General features: G+C 38.4%; 1 protein-coding gene across 1 annotated transcript in view; it reads left to right on the top strand.

Annotated features, from left to right (window-relative positions):
• LOC123319099 (spondin-2) overlaps positions 1 to 14801 on the top strand; it is a 59448-nt gene that overhangs the window by 40738 nt on the left and 3909 nt on the right. Inside the window, exons 2-4 of the mRNA XM_044905949.1 lie at positions 845 to 1056; positions 9431 to 9535; positions 10510 to 10689. Coding sequence (XP_044761884.1) covers positions 845 to 1056; positions 9431 to 9535; positions 10510 to 10689 — 497 coding nt within the window. The remainder of the gene's footprint in view (positions 1 to 844; positions 1057 to 9430; positions 9536 to 10509; positions 10690 to 14801) is intronic.

Here is a 14801-nt window from a genome sequence, read left to right on the forward strand (position 1 = left end):
AACCAGTACTCGTTCAGTTACTGCTACATCCATTCTCATCAAGTGCTTCCTGCGAGGCGACAATGCTCTATAAGTCATCAAGTAGGTGAGGAGGTGTAGTATATTCTTGCTAAGATTCAAAAACTTCTTAGATTCTGTAATGTTACCAAGTTACCAAGAAATTTTTTGTGTTCCAGTCTAGGAAGATTCCTCCAGAATTATTATCCTTCAGTTCACTCTTTTTCTTGTAGGTACATTTTCCTATAACATAGAATGCCAATGAGAGGAGTTTGTGTACCTTTCCTGGCAAGTGTATCTTCATTTGCAGGATATTGTTCTGTTTTTAGTGTCAAGACGCCGAAACTGGCAAGATCACTTTGAAAGAATGGGCAATTATAGATGGGCAAAGAACGAAAAGCCAAATTTAAAGCGCCCTCCTAGCTGACCACAAAAGAGATGGTATGAAAGTTGCATGAGTCTGTAATTTAGATTACGATTCTGCTGTACGATTCCTGTACTGGTTTTGACAAAGCAAGAAATCATTTCAATACTTCCTGCCAATGAATAAACTATTTTTACCCTGATTGTTGATGAAAGAAACAAGCAGTGATATTTCGATGTGTGGCAGTTAACGATTATCGTTTTCAATGGCTCACTCTGTAAAAACGGCACCCGCAACATATAAATTCGAAGTAGGACTAACAAACTGAAAAAAATCTATGAAGTTTAGTATTCTGACACGCACAAATTAGCGCGGCTTGGCTCGCGCCTAAAGGTGCTAATGACCCAATAATTAATTGTGATAAATGTGACATCTAACACAGATTAACAGGAAATCGGAAACTCAAACGTGTTTTATTTTCAGGTCGCAGCCACGACAAATCCTCCTCTCTGTTTCGCCTGGGTCAGAAATCTACTCAGGGGGTTAAAATGTTCGCAGAAACAGGACGGTCGGACCTGCTGGAGTTGCAGAACCAAGGACAGAAGGGTATTTTCGACGTGTTCAACGCCCCATCGATCTCCCAAGGAGTTGGAAGGACTGAGGCGAAGTTCTTCGTTGATGGTAACCACTCGCTGGTAAGGGTATTAGTTGTATAAGGATGGGGTCACTCAAAAATTCGCCAAGACCAAACGGTTGTTTCGAGATCGCTGTAGTTCTCAGATTTATTACTAGAAGAGTTCCTTCTTCGGAATGTGCATCACTTTCCGGTCTGTGATGGTTTTTTTGGAAGATACGCGACTGTCATCTTCGAAATGGAATTTTTCAAAAATTGCAAATTTCAATCTGCGATATCTCCTGTTATACTAGTCCGATCCAATTGAGATTTCCGGTTTCGTAATCAGCACTAGTCAGGCTTCAATACTAGATCAAAAACTCGAATTCGAAAATCCCAAATTTTTGGGTCAAAAATGAGCCAGGGGTTAGACCCCCCTAAAATGACATATTTGCTCCTCTCTCTGAGGAGTACGGTGTTTTATCATTCTTCCAGAGACAGAAATTCATACTAGTCGTTTTGAAGAATCCAAAAAACTAATGAGTTTATGAGCCAATGCAAAATTGCTCTGTAGACAGCTTTTCAAAGTGAACTCGAAAATGAAAAATGGAAAAACAGAAAATTCGTTTTTTTCGAAATTTGCCTCGAAAATCCAAAAGTTTGGTAAGGAAATATAGTTTTTCGAACACGAAGAATAGATTGAAAATAAAATCGTGAGCCTATCCCTCTTCGTTTGAGTTCTCATAGTTGAAATGTCAAATTTCGAAAATTGCAAATTTCAGTTTAAAGCTCCTCAAGACCGAACTGTTGCCTCGAGATCGCTGTAGATCTCAGATTTATTACTAGAAGAGTTGCTTCTTCGGAATGTGCATCACTTTCTGATCTGCGATGATTTTTCTGGAAGATAAACGACTCTAAAGGGGAGATTGTTGTTCCTAATTGAGAAGAAAATGAGAGCTGCCTATTGTGACTGTCACGAGAACTGAGATCAAATTTCTGATCGATTTCAAGTCCACTTGATTAGCTACGGTCTTCCTGTATAATCAGGCCACCATTCATCCGGAGGAAATCCCACGAAGAAAACACAAAACTTCATATCCAGATGTCGACTAGAATAAATAACGAATTATTTTTAAATCCGTTCGAAATAGAAGCCGCTGTTCCGTTGGAAGCAGGAAAAAATGTAAATGAACGTGAATTCCATGGAGGAAACTGAAATCGATAGGTTGATTCACCTGGAAATGATTCGAAGTATATTTAGAGGGCTTAGAACGGCCGATCGCAAATGATTTTCATGAAAATCTTTGTATTTCTCCTATTGGATGAGTTACATGAGAAATTTAAGAGTGTTTTCATCAATATCAACTCGAATAAAACAAAATGTTTCCTAATAATCGGATAATGTTTGACAGCAGACAGTTCAGTTGAGTTAGGTTATGTTAAAGTGATACATCCATAACTGTCAATGCTGAAGCTGAACGCAACACGATATTCATCTAGGACTGTCAGAAATTTTGACAGAAATCATGGATGAATTTTTTTTCTCGAATAATCACAATATTTGCTTCTTTTTATTAGTGAAATTCAAGGTTTTCAATACAAGGATAAAGATAAAATTCCAAAGACAAGGTAAAGCAGCGTATGTAACCGAATTACCCGCCATATTACATTTCCAAAGTTCTGTTTTCTTGTTAGTCAATATCGGCCATATTTCCCTGCGAGCTCGTGGCTTTGACGCCAAATACAACAAAGATAAAACTGAGGAATTCGAGGAGATGCGAGCTCTATTTTACGATGGATATCGAGTTACTTTATTTTGTTTATCCCGCCGAGGAAGTTCGTCTAGTATGAAAGGAATGAAAGAATAATGGGCACTTGTGAAAGTTTGATATGGGTCCATCGCTTGCTTGAAGCAGGAGAATTTTTCACAAACGTCTGTATTATGAAAATGGAGTGGCATTTCATATATGCCAATATTTGCATGAGCAGATGGAAGGGGAGGTTTTTGCCATCATCTGCGTGCGGAGGAAAAACAGTCCAATATTCAGTATTCATTTGAACACTGGAGTCTACCTAACCAAAAGATTGTGATAAAATGAGCGGAGATATTGGATGATGTATTGATACTTGCATCTATTTAGATTATATCAAGATTAGGGTCGCCTAGATAACTCTTCATCAACATATACATACAAACCTGTTGGTAATCTTTAAGAACTCAGCTAGATGTAAGACACGATCAAAATCCTACGACCATTGATCTTTTATAGAGCTCGATAACTGACAATCTATTCAGATCGTGTATTTTTATTCTCTATCAAAAAAGGGCAACCACTTTATGAATGTGCTTCAAGAAAAGGAGCCTCTTACAACTTTAATTTTAACGCAGTTAAAACTCATGAAACAGCTTTTATTCTTACATTGTTTTTCATCCGCGTTTATCTGTTTGTGTTCAATTCGAGAGTGATCTAAAAAAAAACGTGGCACAACTGAAATTTACAGCTTTTCAGCTCTTGACACACCAATAACAGGTGTATATCGTACTTTGATTCAGGATTTATCGTATTTTGACCTGGGTTAATGTATGGATGTAACCGATCCCGATTTCCTTGGATGTACAACAACAACGCCAATGTAAGACGGTGCCAAATGTTCACAGGCGATATAATATCACTGAGTAATACCTGGTGTATAAATAAAACGTAGGACAATCATCAGGTGCTAACGGATACTATAATCTATTCGAGGAGAACACGCTTTTCAAGGTTTCTAAAAAAAAATCATTAATTATCGTGTACATTCGACGAAATTTTCAATAAGGGTAATGTATACATGTATTTCTTTGATCCAGAGCCTAATTTAGACTGTCAATACATCTACAGTCATGGGAATGTGAGCAGATTAGAGATGATTTGTAGATTTTGTCGTCTACAGCAGTCCAGTTCCAGAATTCTAATGAACTGTAGTATCTGGAATGGTTTAAAGAGGCCTTCTACAAGTTTCTCTGTAGAAGCTTCCAATTCACCTCTTAATGAAGTTGATCTTGTTGACATGCGTTATTTTTCCACCCACTATGTCTAGTCTTAGGTATCAGCAGCGTACTATGATCATGGATGTTATCGCTAATAGTGATAGTTTGCTTTTTTAATTAACGATAACAGATGTTTTGGGTGTTAATTATAGGCACTTGTTAATTCTCTGCTCAGTCGAATCGACGAAAGATTTATTTTCTTTTCCACGTGGGGCTATATGATCGACACAACATGTCAGCGAGCAGAATCGTTTGAATATTCAGGAACTCTTGATGTATAATAATGTATGAATCATTATTTCACGTCATCTGTATATCTGTATAAAAAGACATAACCTATATGAGAATATAAGTGGATCGTCTAAAGAATGGACACATTTTAAAGCTCTAAGCTGGGAGTTGAAGCCCTATTTATTTTTCGCTCTTATTGGAAATTTTAGTATCCGTGAAGGAACTGGTAACCAATGTCTGATAGTTCCAGTAACATTCCTCATACAATCAATGAGAACTGTGTTGTAGTGAACTAAACGACGGAATATGGATATATGCACATTATAAAATGACGACGTCAGAATTGGCATTCACTTGTCATACAATAATGAAATCTGTATAGCTATAGAACCGACATGATACATATACTGAACGAGAGATGCAGAACGTTCTAATTAATTGCTCGAATTCACAAAGAACCCAGACAAAGACGGTAACAATGACGTAAACCTAAATGGGGGAGCAATAGCTATCGGAACAATTCGACAATTAATGTAACAACAGGGGTTTGGCATACAGACTCATTTTATTCGACTACAATGGACGCAAAAACCTGAAGAGTTTCTGGTGGAGAACATAAAAACGGTCAACTTGCAAACCTTTTAGCATATTAACGTCAGGATAAAATTTCTTTCGAACTTTAATGTCTTGGAAGACCATTTGTATACAACATAGATGGAGAGGGCTCCAAAGTGGAGACTTGGTGAGTTCAAATTCATCGGAAACATATTGTTCGACTGTAAATGATTTGACTCTTTTGACTTCTGACTCTTGACCTATCTGACCTCTCCCTCTTCAGACTTCAGACGTCTGAATTTCGATTTACAGATTTTTATTATTTCTTACTTTTGACTTTTGGTACTCTTATGAGTACTCTTACTCTTTCTGAGAGAAGAAAGTTTCCTATCCAACCCACAAAGAATAGCAGTAAAAGCTGAGGGATACTTGGCCAATTAATTTTCAACCCACCGAATAACTTTAAGTTAATGGAGCCCAACTCGCGCAGAGCTTTTCTCCACTCTCTTTTTAGGTGTAGAAGTTGAACTTGACATCAGAAAGATGCTAGAAACTGACTGCAGTTCTGGCTGCATTATGAAACAGTGCTTGGGTCATGGACATAGTCAATAGTGGATTGACATCTGATAATCCTGGCACCAGTTCCTATGGATGTCACTGAGCCATCGATGAACAGGTTTAAAATAACTGTTTGGTATCTATGGGTCATTGATCTTTAGCAGGAGCAGTTACATTATATGGCATAAATAGGTCAGCTGCGAAGAAACTTGGCCTTGAAAGTGATTCATAGAATACTGCACCAAGTATTAATCTTATTGGAAAGGATTTCTAGCAGTATATTTGCTCGAGTGAGTTCAAGTTATGCTCAGGATCATATTCCTTGAGTGGCACAGCTGGGATCCTGTCAAGTGAACTATCAAATGAGCCTTTTTCTCCAAAAATCTGTAACCTTGGAAATACCAGATTTTCCAATGTCACTCACACGAAGTAGGCAGCGTTCGATCATCCGAATTAATGCTCGGGCACATCCCCACCGCCCAGATACCCAGGAAGTACATACGAAGCATCGCGAAACAATGTCCAGGTCCGTTTCGCGGACAATGGGCCCAATCAACCGATAAGGGACGGTTCATCAAACATGCCCGTAGCTTGGGCATCACGCGCTGCCGCATTTTATGGCACTCGCTCCAGTTGTTCCATGCAGATTCCCGGAACGTCCGATTGAGTATCGAAAATTTCGAGAATTTCCTGTTCCGGAAACGGTCGATCAGTGCGCTAGATTGATCGACAGACTTGTTCGTCGTGGAATGTGTCTGTCCAAAGGCAGGCCCTTCCCTGGAAGGATGTGGAGATGGACCATTTAGAAAATATATCGATGTCATACTGCGATGTCTTTCTTCAGCTGTTAAAGTGAGTGTGGGTTTATCCAGCATTAAGTAGCACGTATCACTTAACAAGAATCACGTAACAATTGTCTTTTCTATACAGGTTCGGCGAGAATTGTGAAGGTAGCAAATGAAATGAGTAATATGTGTTCTTTTCATTTCGCTGCTGGTTCTGTACATAAGTTTTTTTCCACTCATTGTTTTGGTAGCTCTAGACAATTTTTGCTGAAGCGAATATATTCCATATATTCCAGATAACTGAACAAAAGGTTCAGCAGAGAAAAATGTACACGTGATCTCAATCAATTTTTGAGCAGTGTATATCGATGCCATACTGCGATGTGTTTCTCCATTTGTTAAACCAACATTTTACAAATAATATTTGGATATTTGTCTACGACCCTGAAATTTTCAATTGCTCCAAACAAACCTCATCAATAAAACAACCCTGACCAATCTACAGTGGCGCTCTAAATAATCTATCCACAACAATTTTCTCTAGAAAACTCCGAACAGTAACTCAATTCATAAAATTAATGCGAAAGTCTGCATCGATACCCAACTACACGTAAATAATTTGTTTGATTTCAATTAAAACTTTCGCATCTGGTTTAGATGTTAGAACTTGTTGAGGCTTGAGAGTTGCCACAGTCCTGAAGATTGAAGAAGTTCAGAATGATTATTTCGAAAGGCATGTTGAATCTTTGTTAACTTCTGGCACAAATATTTCTCTTGGATTTGATTAAATTGGCTTCCAAATTGGATCCTCACGAAAGACGAGTTATTTTTTTCGAAATGGATTTCGAAAATTGTCTGAGAGGTTGAAAGAAAGGGCAACCAGTGATTGAAAATATTTTGAAGTGTCTGTACTCATACTTCTAAATGAAATAAGTGCCTTATCGGCCATAAAAAACAGACCTAACTAAATTGGACACAAAATAACAAGTCTGCATCTCCATTCAACTATTTTAGATGTCTTTTGTTAGTTTCTTTCGCAAACAGATATTTCAAGTTTTATATTCTCTCCTTGCAATTATGTAGCAAAAAATTTGTGATCTTTGAACGTTGATAAAGCTGAAAAATTTTTGTAACATATTATATTTCTCAAGCATGCTGTTTGTTGGCTACAGGAGTACTTTTCCATCCCCTCCAAACAGAAAGATGTAGTTCTACCTTTTTACCTTTCCTGATGAAAAGACTATTGTTTTCCCAGTAATTCAGTGTCAGCCTGTCACCCCTTTCGTTGAAGTTTACTCTGCACTGAATTCCTAGGGAAACAAGGATGAGTTCGCGTATGTACGTTTAATGCAATCGGAGAATCAGGGTCCTGAAATTGTCTCCAGATCCTAGGAGGCAGGAGGGAGAAATAAGAAACAACTGGAGCGTGAAGGCGTATCCAAACTCCAGTAACAGGTAGGATTACCGTATTAATGGAAGAGACGAAAACTTTGCTCTCACTTTATCTACCCACATGACGCACGATGGTGTAGTAGAGGGTATGTTGATGGGGGAGGCAAAAAATCTGTGAAATGTGAGTTGTGGGGGAGATAAGTCAAAATGCGTTGGTATCAGTAGGTTACGAGGAATGTTGTTGATGACCTGGAATCAGATTCTCCTCACTGAGTTTTGGAATATTATCCGGGGAGCTTTTGAATATCCCAGATCCTCTAAAGTTATTCTATGAAATGGGATATAGATCGTTTGAAAACAACACTACACTTAGGCAGCGAGGGCCTTTCAGGCAGAAATATTTGCAATCGAAAGATGTGTGGAAGTAAACCTTCAGAAATGTGACATAGCAATACAGTGTCTCACTGTCCTTTGTGCGATTAGAGCACTGAGCTCACAAGTCATTGATTCTAAAGGCCAGTCGTAAGAACTGTTCAAGTTGAAGCTGAGTTTCATAGCGTTTTATATTGAACTAGTTCAGTGAGAGTGCATATTTTGATGTCACTACAATCATTCCAAAAGATCTTAAGCTAGTTCTGCCAATTAAATTCGCTGTAACAGAAAACTTCACGAGTAAAGGTGGTGAACATTGAGTGCGTATTATAATTACCAATTTACTCGTTCGAATTTAACAATCCAATGCTATTCACGACGAGAAAAATTGTTGAAACTATACATGACTGTCAACAGACCAAAGAACTAGAATAATGGACAATGGGGTGAAGATAACTCCTAATTCCACGCATGAAGAATTGTATTTTCATTCAAATTTTCCGCTATTCTGCTCGTCAACTCGGATACGAACCTAGATGCATCTCGCTTCTGTGAGCATACGTACTTTTTTTCAGTTTTCAGTGGAAGGTTGCATCATGAGAATTGTGACACTGGGAAAATCCATAAAGCATCAGTTGCAATAGAATGAGAAATTTCACTTTGAAAAAGTGATAAAATTTTTGAAACTGATGTTAATTGTTTTGAGCTTGGACTGTTAGGAAATGTGTTGATCTATACGATTGAACATACTTTGTCTCTTTATAATGGTGTGAATATCTGTTTTTTGATTTTCTATTATTGTTGTTTATGTATAATTCCTCCACTTCACTCTATACTGAGTTTTTATTGCCTCATCCGAACAATGAATTGAATTATCGTATCGTGGTTCATCATTTATGAAGTCAAATAATTGAAATTAATCTTTCATGAAACGAGCAGGTCTTTCCTCCACAATTTTCATCTAAATCCTCTATATTCCCCCCCCTAAGCAGATCGATTCCGATTGGTTCCATGACGCAAATACGTTTCGTAATTGCCGGATTTTCGAATATCCACTTATTTTTAACGATCTACCAGAAAAGTGGATTTGCACCACTTCATGTACCTATATCCGGACCTGCGAGGAGATGGGAATTGAAGCTGAAGGTAACGTCGTTCATCAATAAATCAATGAAAGACATCCCCTGAATGGGTTTTATTTTATCCGTCAGTTGAATATTGAATGCGGACGCAGCACTGTTGGAGATGTCTTTCGCTGATTTATTGATGAAGAGTATACCGGTGCCTTCAAATCGTATCATTAATTTAAAATTTGTCGCATGTGAAATTCGTACTCTGATATGCGGTGAACATCATGAAAAAACAACGGACGGAAAGAGGAATAGAATATGTGGTAGAAAATAGAATTATACGGGGTGTTTTGAATTATACCTTTCGTTAAAAAAAACTACATTTTTCAAAACAATCCCTAAGGAAAATGGGTTTGACTACCTACTGGATCGTCGACTCAATTGGTTCTTGTTTTGTTTTAGGTATCGCTGATGTCGAGAATCATTCCATCTCCTGATTGGTTCATTGGAATTGACAGTTTCGACTTGTGTATCAATGGAAATTGGTTGGATAGCATCACGATCGAGGTGAGTTTGTCTATAGCCCGTTGAACAATACTTGGGGAAGTAGAAAAATATCGAGTTGTTCAGGAAACGGCAGCACCACTAAAATTGAATAAACGGAGCAGTAAAGGTAATATCAAAGCGCGGTCAAGACTCACAAGCAAAGAAAATCGAAAGTGACATGAATGACGAGGAGGGGGATGTAACGATACTTCTCGTTTCAGATATCCGTTTCCTTGAATTCCTTGTAACAATTCAACACCGTCTCATGTAAATATTTCAGATCGAATGTAGTTTTTCCGTAGAATATCAGTTCACTTCAGATATATTTTTCAGAATCCTTGAATAATTAAATTCAAAATCTATTCAATTGAAAACTCCATCAGTAATCCATCATAAATATTGAGAATAAAGAAGAAGTGTCTGTAGGCAAAAACCAAGTATCGTTACATCCCCCTTCCTTCGAAAAAAATGAAGGAACCTTTTTTCAGCCTACCATGTTGGATCTTCTATTCTGTTCATTTTTCTACTATGTTGTCGTTAGCAGTCTCGCTTACAATCGCCAGTTCAGGCAGGATCACCGTACTTAAAATTGATCAGTATATAAAAAAAATATTTTTTTTCCAATTTCTTTCCATACATATCAGGTATTATATTTTGAAGCAGTGTTCAACATTTCACGATAACAATATCAGGTTAGAACCAATCAGTCAGTGTTGCCATATCCCAAATTTCAATCCTTGGAAATAGATTCACAGATCGTCGACAACAAGATAATATTACACGACTGGCAGCGTATGTTCTATCCTGAATTCGTTTTCACGTTTTCACCTGGTTAATTTTGGATCGTTCCATGGCCAGTTTTCGCCCTCCATCTGCTAAAACTCATGAAAATTCCACGCTAGTCATAAACCCAGTTATCGCCTCGTACGCGCTAATTCGGATTTGCATCGATCAATTTTTGACGAGTCTCTCTCTATCTGTCTCCGCATTTTCAGGTGGACCCGATGGACGCCGGCACCGACAACGGTTTCACCTTCACCGCCCCCAACTGGGCGACGGAACCCCAGGGGGAGGCGTATCGGATAACGGCGCATTATCCAGCTCATCCTGCGGGATCCTTCTTCTACCCTTACCTGAGGAAGCTGCCCACCATAGCCACGTTCCAGTTCATCAAGGTAAGGTTCATTGGGGCTGGACTCGGAGATGAGCCGGAGAATGGATTCAGGAGTGGGGCCGGATGTTAATCTGTGGTCCCTCGGGAGGGTCGAAGTGGATCAGGTCCGGAGTAATTGGGGTCGCTCGAAGTGAAATGGGAACGCGTTCGTTAGAAAACTGATCAGGTTTCGAAAGAATGAGCCCAGAATCGGCATTCATTTGTCGATTGGTACCGTTGATAGAGCTCCAATAATATACGAGGTGAATCTTTCAATTGTACATACACGGTGGACTTAAGAAAACGAAACCGACGAGAAAAGAGACGGAATGAATTTTTTTCGAAAAGATTTTGATCCAAGGAGGACAACTTTTGAGATTGAATTCGTGACCATATCGCTTCAACCCTTAGTGGTACAACCCTGACCCTATATTTGGGGGTACTGATGGGGGACAATGATCCCGAAACCACCCTGGGTTTCGTTACAACCCTAACCCCTAAATTTCGTTAACTCACTAATCGTCTTGTGAATACTACTCCGTTCATCAAATGGAATGGAGAAAGTGAGTGTATGCTTGTTTTTCTAATACATCTAGTGGCTCATGACCGAAGTTGAAGTTGTGAAGAATGGTTTATTTCATTCATGCTAGGAAAAAACTTCTGTGTAAGTTCTCTAGGGGTGGCATAGCTTATTATGAAAACGAAATATGGCCATATCTTTTTATCTAGGCCAAATCCGAAAAAATTAAGAATATACTGTTGACATTTATGTACAACTTGAAGACTCACTTTGTATATCGTAGTGCAAATATCGGAATCCACTCTTCCTCCTTCGGTTTCTAAAGCCTCGTCAATTTGTCGAAATTACCGAAAATCCAACATCATAAGAATCCATAGCGAAACCTAACCGTCTTCTCCATTCGAACTTTTCCTCCGCTGCAACCTCACCCTTGCCATTCATTACTTACAAACTTTTTATAACCCCTCTAGAAACATCCGCTAATACCGAATCTTCGAGTCTCGACTTCGAGACCGGCGTGTAAAGACCGAAAAAACCCCAGACATTTCATTTTAAATTTCCCAACTTCAGTTCCTCCACTTCAGGCAGCGGAGCGAAAGTAAATATATTAATTAAAGGGAGTAGAATCGGTTATTCCCGGAACTGCGATGAAACCGAAGGAAATCTTGATGAGAACCAACGTGGAGGGTGACTTCTCGTAGATTCGCAGTCTGGATAAGATCTCCCGAGTCTGGACCACTTGATTCCCACAGGATCGGATGTAGTACATGTTTGAAATGCGAAGCTTTGGCCCATTACTTACAATTTTGAATTTACAGATCTGGTCAGGAACGTGGTGGCAAAAAAATGCGGAAATGAGCAAAAAAGGCTCAAAAACTCGAGATTTTCGACGTTTATCAAACGCAAATGTTGTCAAACGTCAGTTGTCAGTTGTCTGACAAAACTGTCTAAAGTCACGTTAGGTTAGGTTAGGTAGGGTTAGGTCATACCGATTCAACTCTCATTTTTTCTCATTCAATTATATTCTACATTCAGATAACTCCTGACTGGCCTAGACTATCAAGAGATACCATCACTGACATAACGAGCGATGAAATGCGGCAAGTCCCAAAACAACATTCGAGCCGAGTCGTTCGAACTCAGGTGTAGTGTTCGGTCAAACTCCACGAAAATGAAGTATTCAAGGGGTGACTCCTCAATTTCGACAATTTCCCTTGGAATTAACAACGTCCGTATCGGAATTGAAGGCAATGGCCGTAAAATTTACGATCCCTGGTTCCAGGCTCAATAATATCTCGGCAATGATCCACTAGATTCTAGGGTTTAGGTGCGTTGGGTATTCGATAAGGCCCGCTTTCAAGGAGCTCGTGCAATCTTAATTTATCGACACGTTATGAAGCTCCACGATCGGAAAGGGGTTGGAGTAGGGTATGCTACGATAGTAAATTTGGTTTATTCGGGTTAGTTATGGCATCTGAAGGTTGGCAATTACTCTGCTGAGCCACCATCATGCTTTGTTCTCTCATAAGTCTGGAATGGAAGAAAAAATGTCATTCGAGAAAAAAATTTTTTTGATTAGGCTTTTCCACACACCTAAATCCATCTTCTTGTATCGATTTCTTAGGGAACAAAAGAAAAACCACAAGCCAACACTAACACGGTTTCTATCATACTGCCTTAAAGCGAAGCCATGTAAAAAACTGGGAATATCCAATATCTACCGAATGCTGTTGGAATATTCTGTTTGCCAGAGTATTCCTGTGGGCAAAGTGTATCTTGGATGTGCATATATCGGAACAAGAGTCTAACACCTGTATTCGATGAATCGATTAGATCGCTAGTCACGATTCTCAACAGACATCACCACGATATGTTCTCGCAGTTACAGGGTGTCTCACGGTGGGTGGCCTATTAGACGCGTTTACGGTGAACAGATCATAGGATCGTTCTGAAAGTTTGTCAGATAAATCAGAAGGATTTATCTGACCAGTTGTAGAAAAGTTCGTTAAAATTTAATGCTCCATCAAATGTTAATCCTCCATTTTTCCCTTCAAAAATGACAGTTTCAAATTTTTATGGGGAATCAAATCTTAATGGATTTTCCAGCAACTGGTCGTACAACATTTTCATGGTTGAGAAATAAACATGAACATCAATACAAAATTTTTCAGTCAGTGCATAGATTCACATATATAATAAGTCCATAGATCACTGTTTATTCTCTAACTAACCTGAATTCCGAAACACAAAATCTTGGGCTATTACCAACTTGAATTCGATTTTCCATAGCAAACCAAGATGTCAATCATTCTTAAATGGACTATATATATATATATATATGTTCATATTACGATTTCAATTTTACTGATACTTGCTGCTCCATCTATGGAGCAAATCATCAAGCAACTAGCTATTCGAAACGAAATCTGTGCAAGAAGATGAGAAAGTTCAAATGATCACTCTGAATTCGTAGAAAATTTCTTGTTTCATAAACAAAACAAGATCCTTTTCATCAAGGCTGGAATCTCAGATTAAAGTAAACATGCAATGATGTGAAATAGATAATATAATAAATAATACTTTTAATGGAGCAACTCGCAGATAGATGGAGCCAAGGATCAGGAAAGCTCTACACGAATTAGTTATCGATTGATAGCGGACTTATTTATTCTGAAAAATTTGGAGATGTTTGCGTGTTTCAATAGATTAAATTAACAGAAGAAGCTGCTTCGAAATCGATCTTAATCGCAATATTTTTGTTCAAACATAAGAATATTTAGTATTATTCAATAATTTCTGTTGTCAATTATCGAAATGAGGTTTTAGAAGAATTACATGTTGTGTCGACATTAATATTCCTTTGAGTTGGTTGGGTTGAAATATGTATAACTTACTAAATCTTCTTATGTTGTCTGGAAATGTATGGTTTCGATTTTCGAATGAATTTTCTCCCTGTTTCACTCGTCACCTTCATTTAACGTAACGGAGGTTCCTCTTCTAACATGACAAGAAGATTCTAATTAGAACTTCATTAGAAGGATAATTTGTAATCTTAGTAATCCCCTGTCTCTCCTATTCTTGCGGCTTCACCCCCATTCTCAACATGAACGCCTGTCTATCTCTTCTGGCTCACATGTCGTACAACTATTTAAAACTTTTCCCAAACTTTGGAAACTACCTACGTGGAAGAACCGCCCTAATTGAATGGCCTACGAGAGTGGTAAAATATGTTTCACGCAACAATAACTCAAAACTTATCCGCTTAGCTTCTCGAATATAAATCGGGCTTATTTGAGTAGTAACTCATCCAGCGTGTTTGAACACGTTTCGATGTTTAGTGCACTGTCGTGTTTCACGTGGTATATCGGGTTGTACAAGGTTTTTCACGAGTATCTAGTTGCCAGAGGAACAGATTGTCTTCTGATTTTTTTTTTCATTATAACTTCTGAAATTATCCATTTATTCAAATGAAAATTTGTCTTTGAGTTCATGTGGTTTCCCTCAATACGAAAAACATTCGAATTGATCAGAACACTGGACTGAATGAGGCTATATTTCAATTAAGGTAAAAAAAAACAACCTGCGCATAGTTTTTCTGAAGTGATCGACTGGTT

The sequence above is a fragment of the Coccinella septempunctata genome, chromosome 8 (assembly GCF_907165205.1).
Source record: "Coccinella septempunctata chromosome 8, icCocSept1.1, whole genome shotgun sequence".
NCBI classification, from domain to species: Eukaryota; Metazoa; Arthropoda; class Insecta; order Coleoptera; family Coccinellidae; genus Coccinella; species Coccinella septempunctata.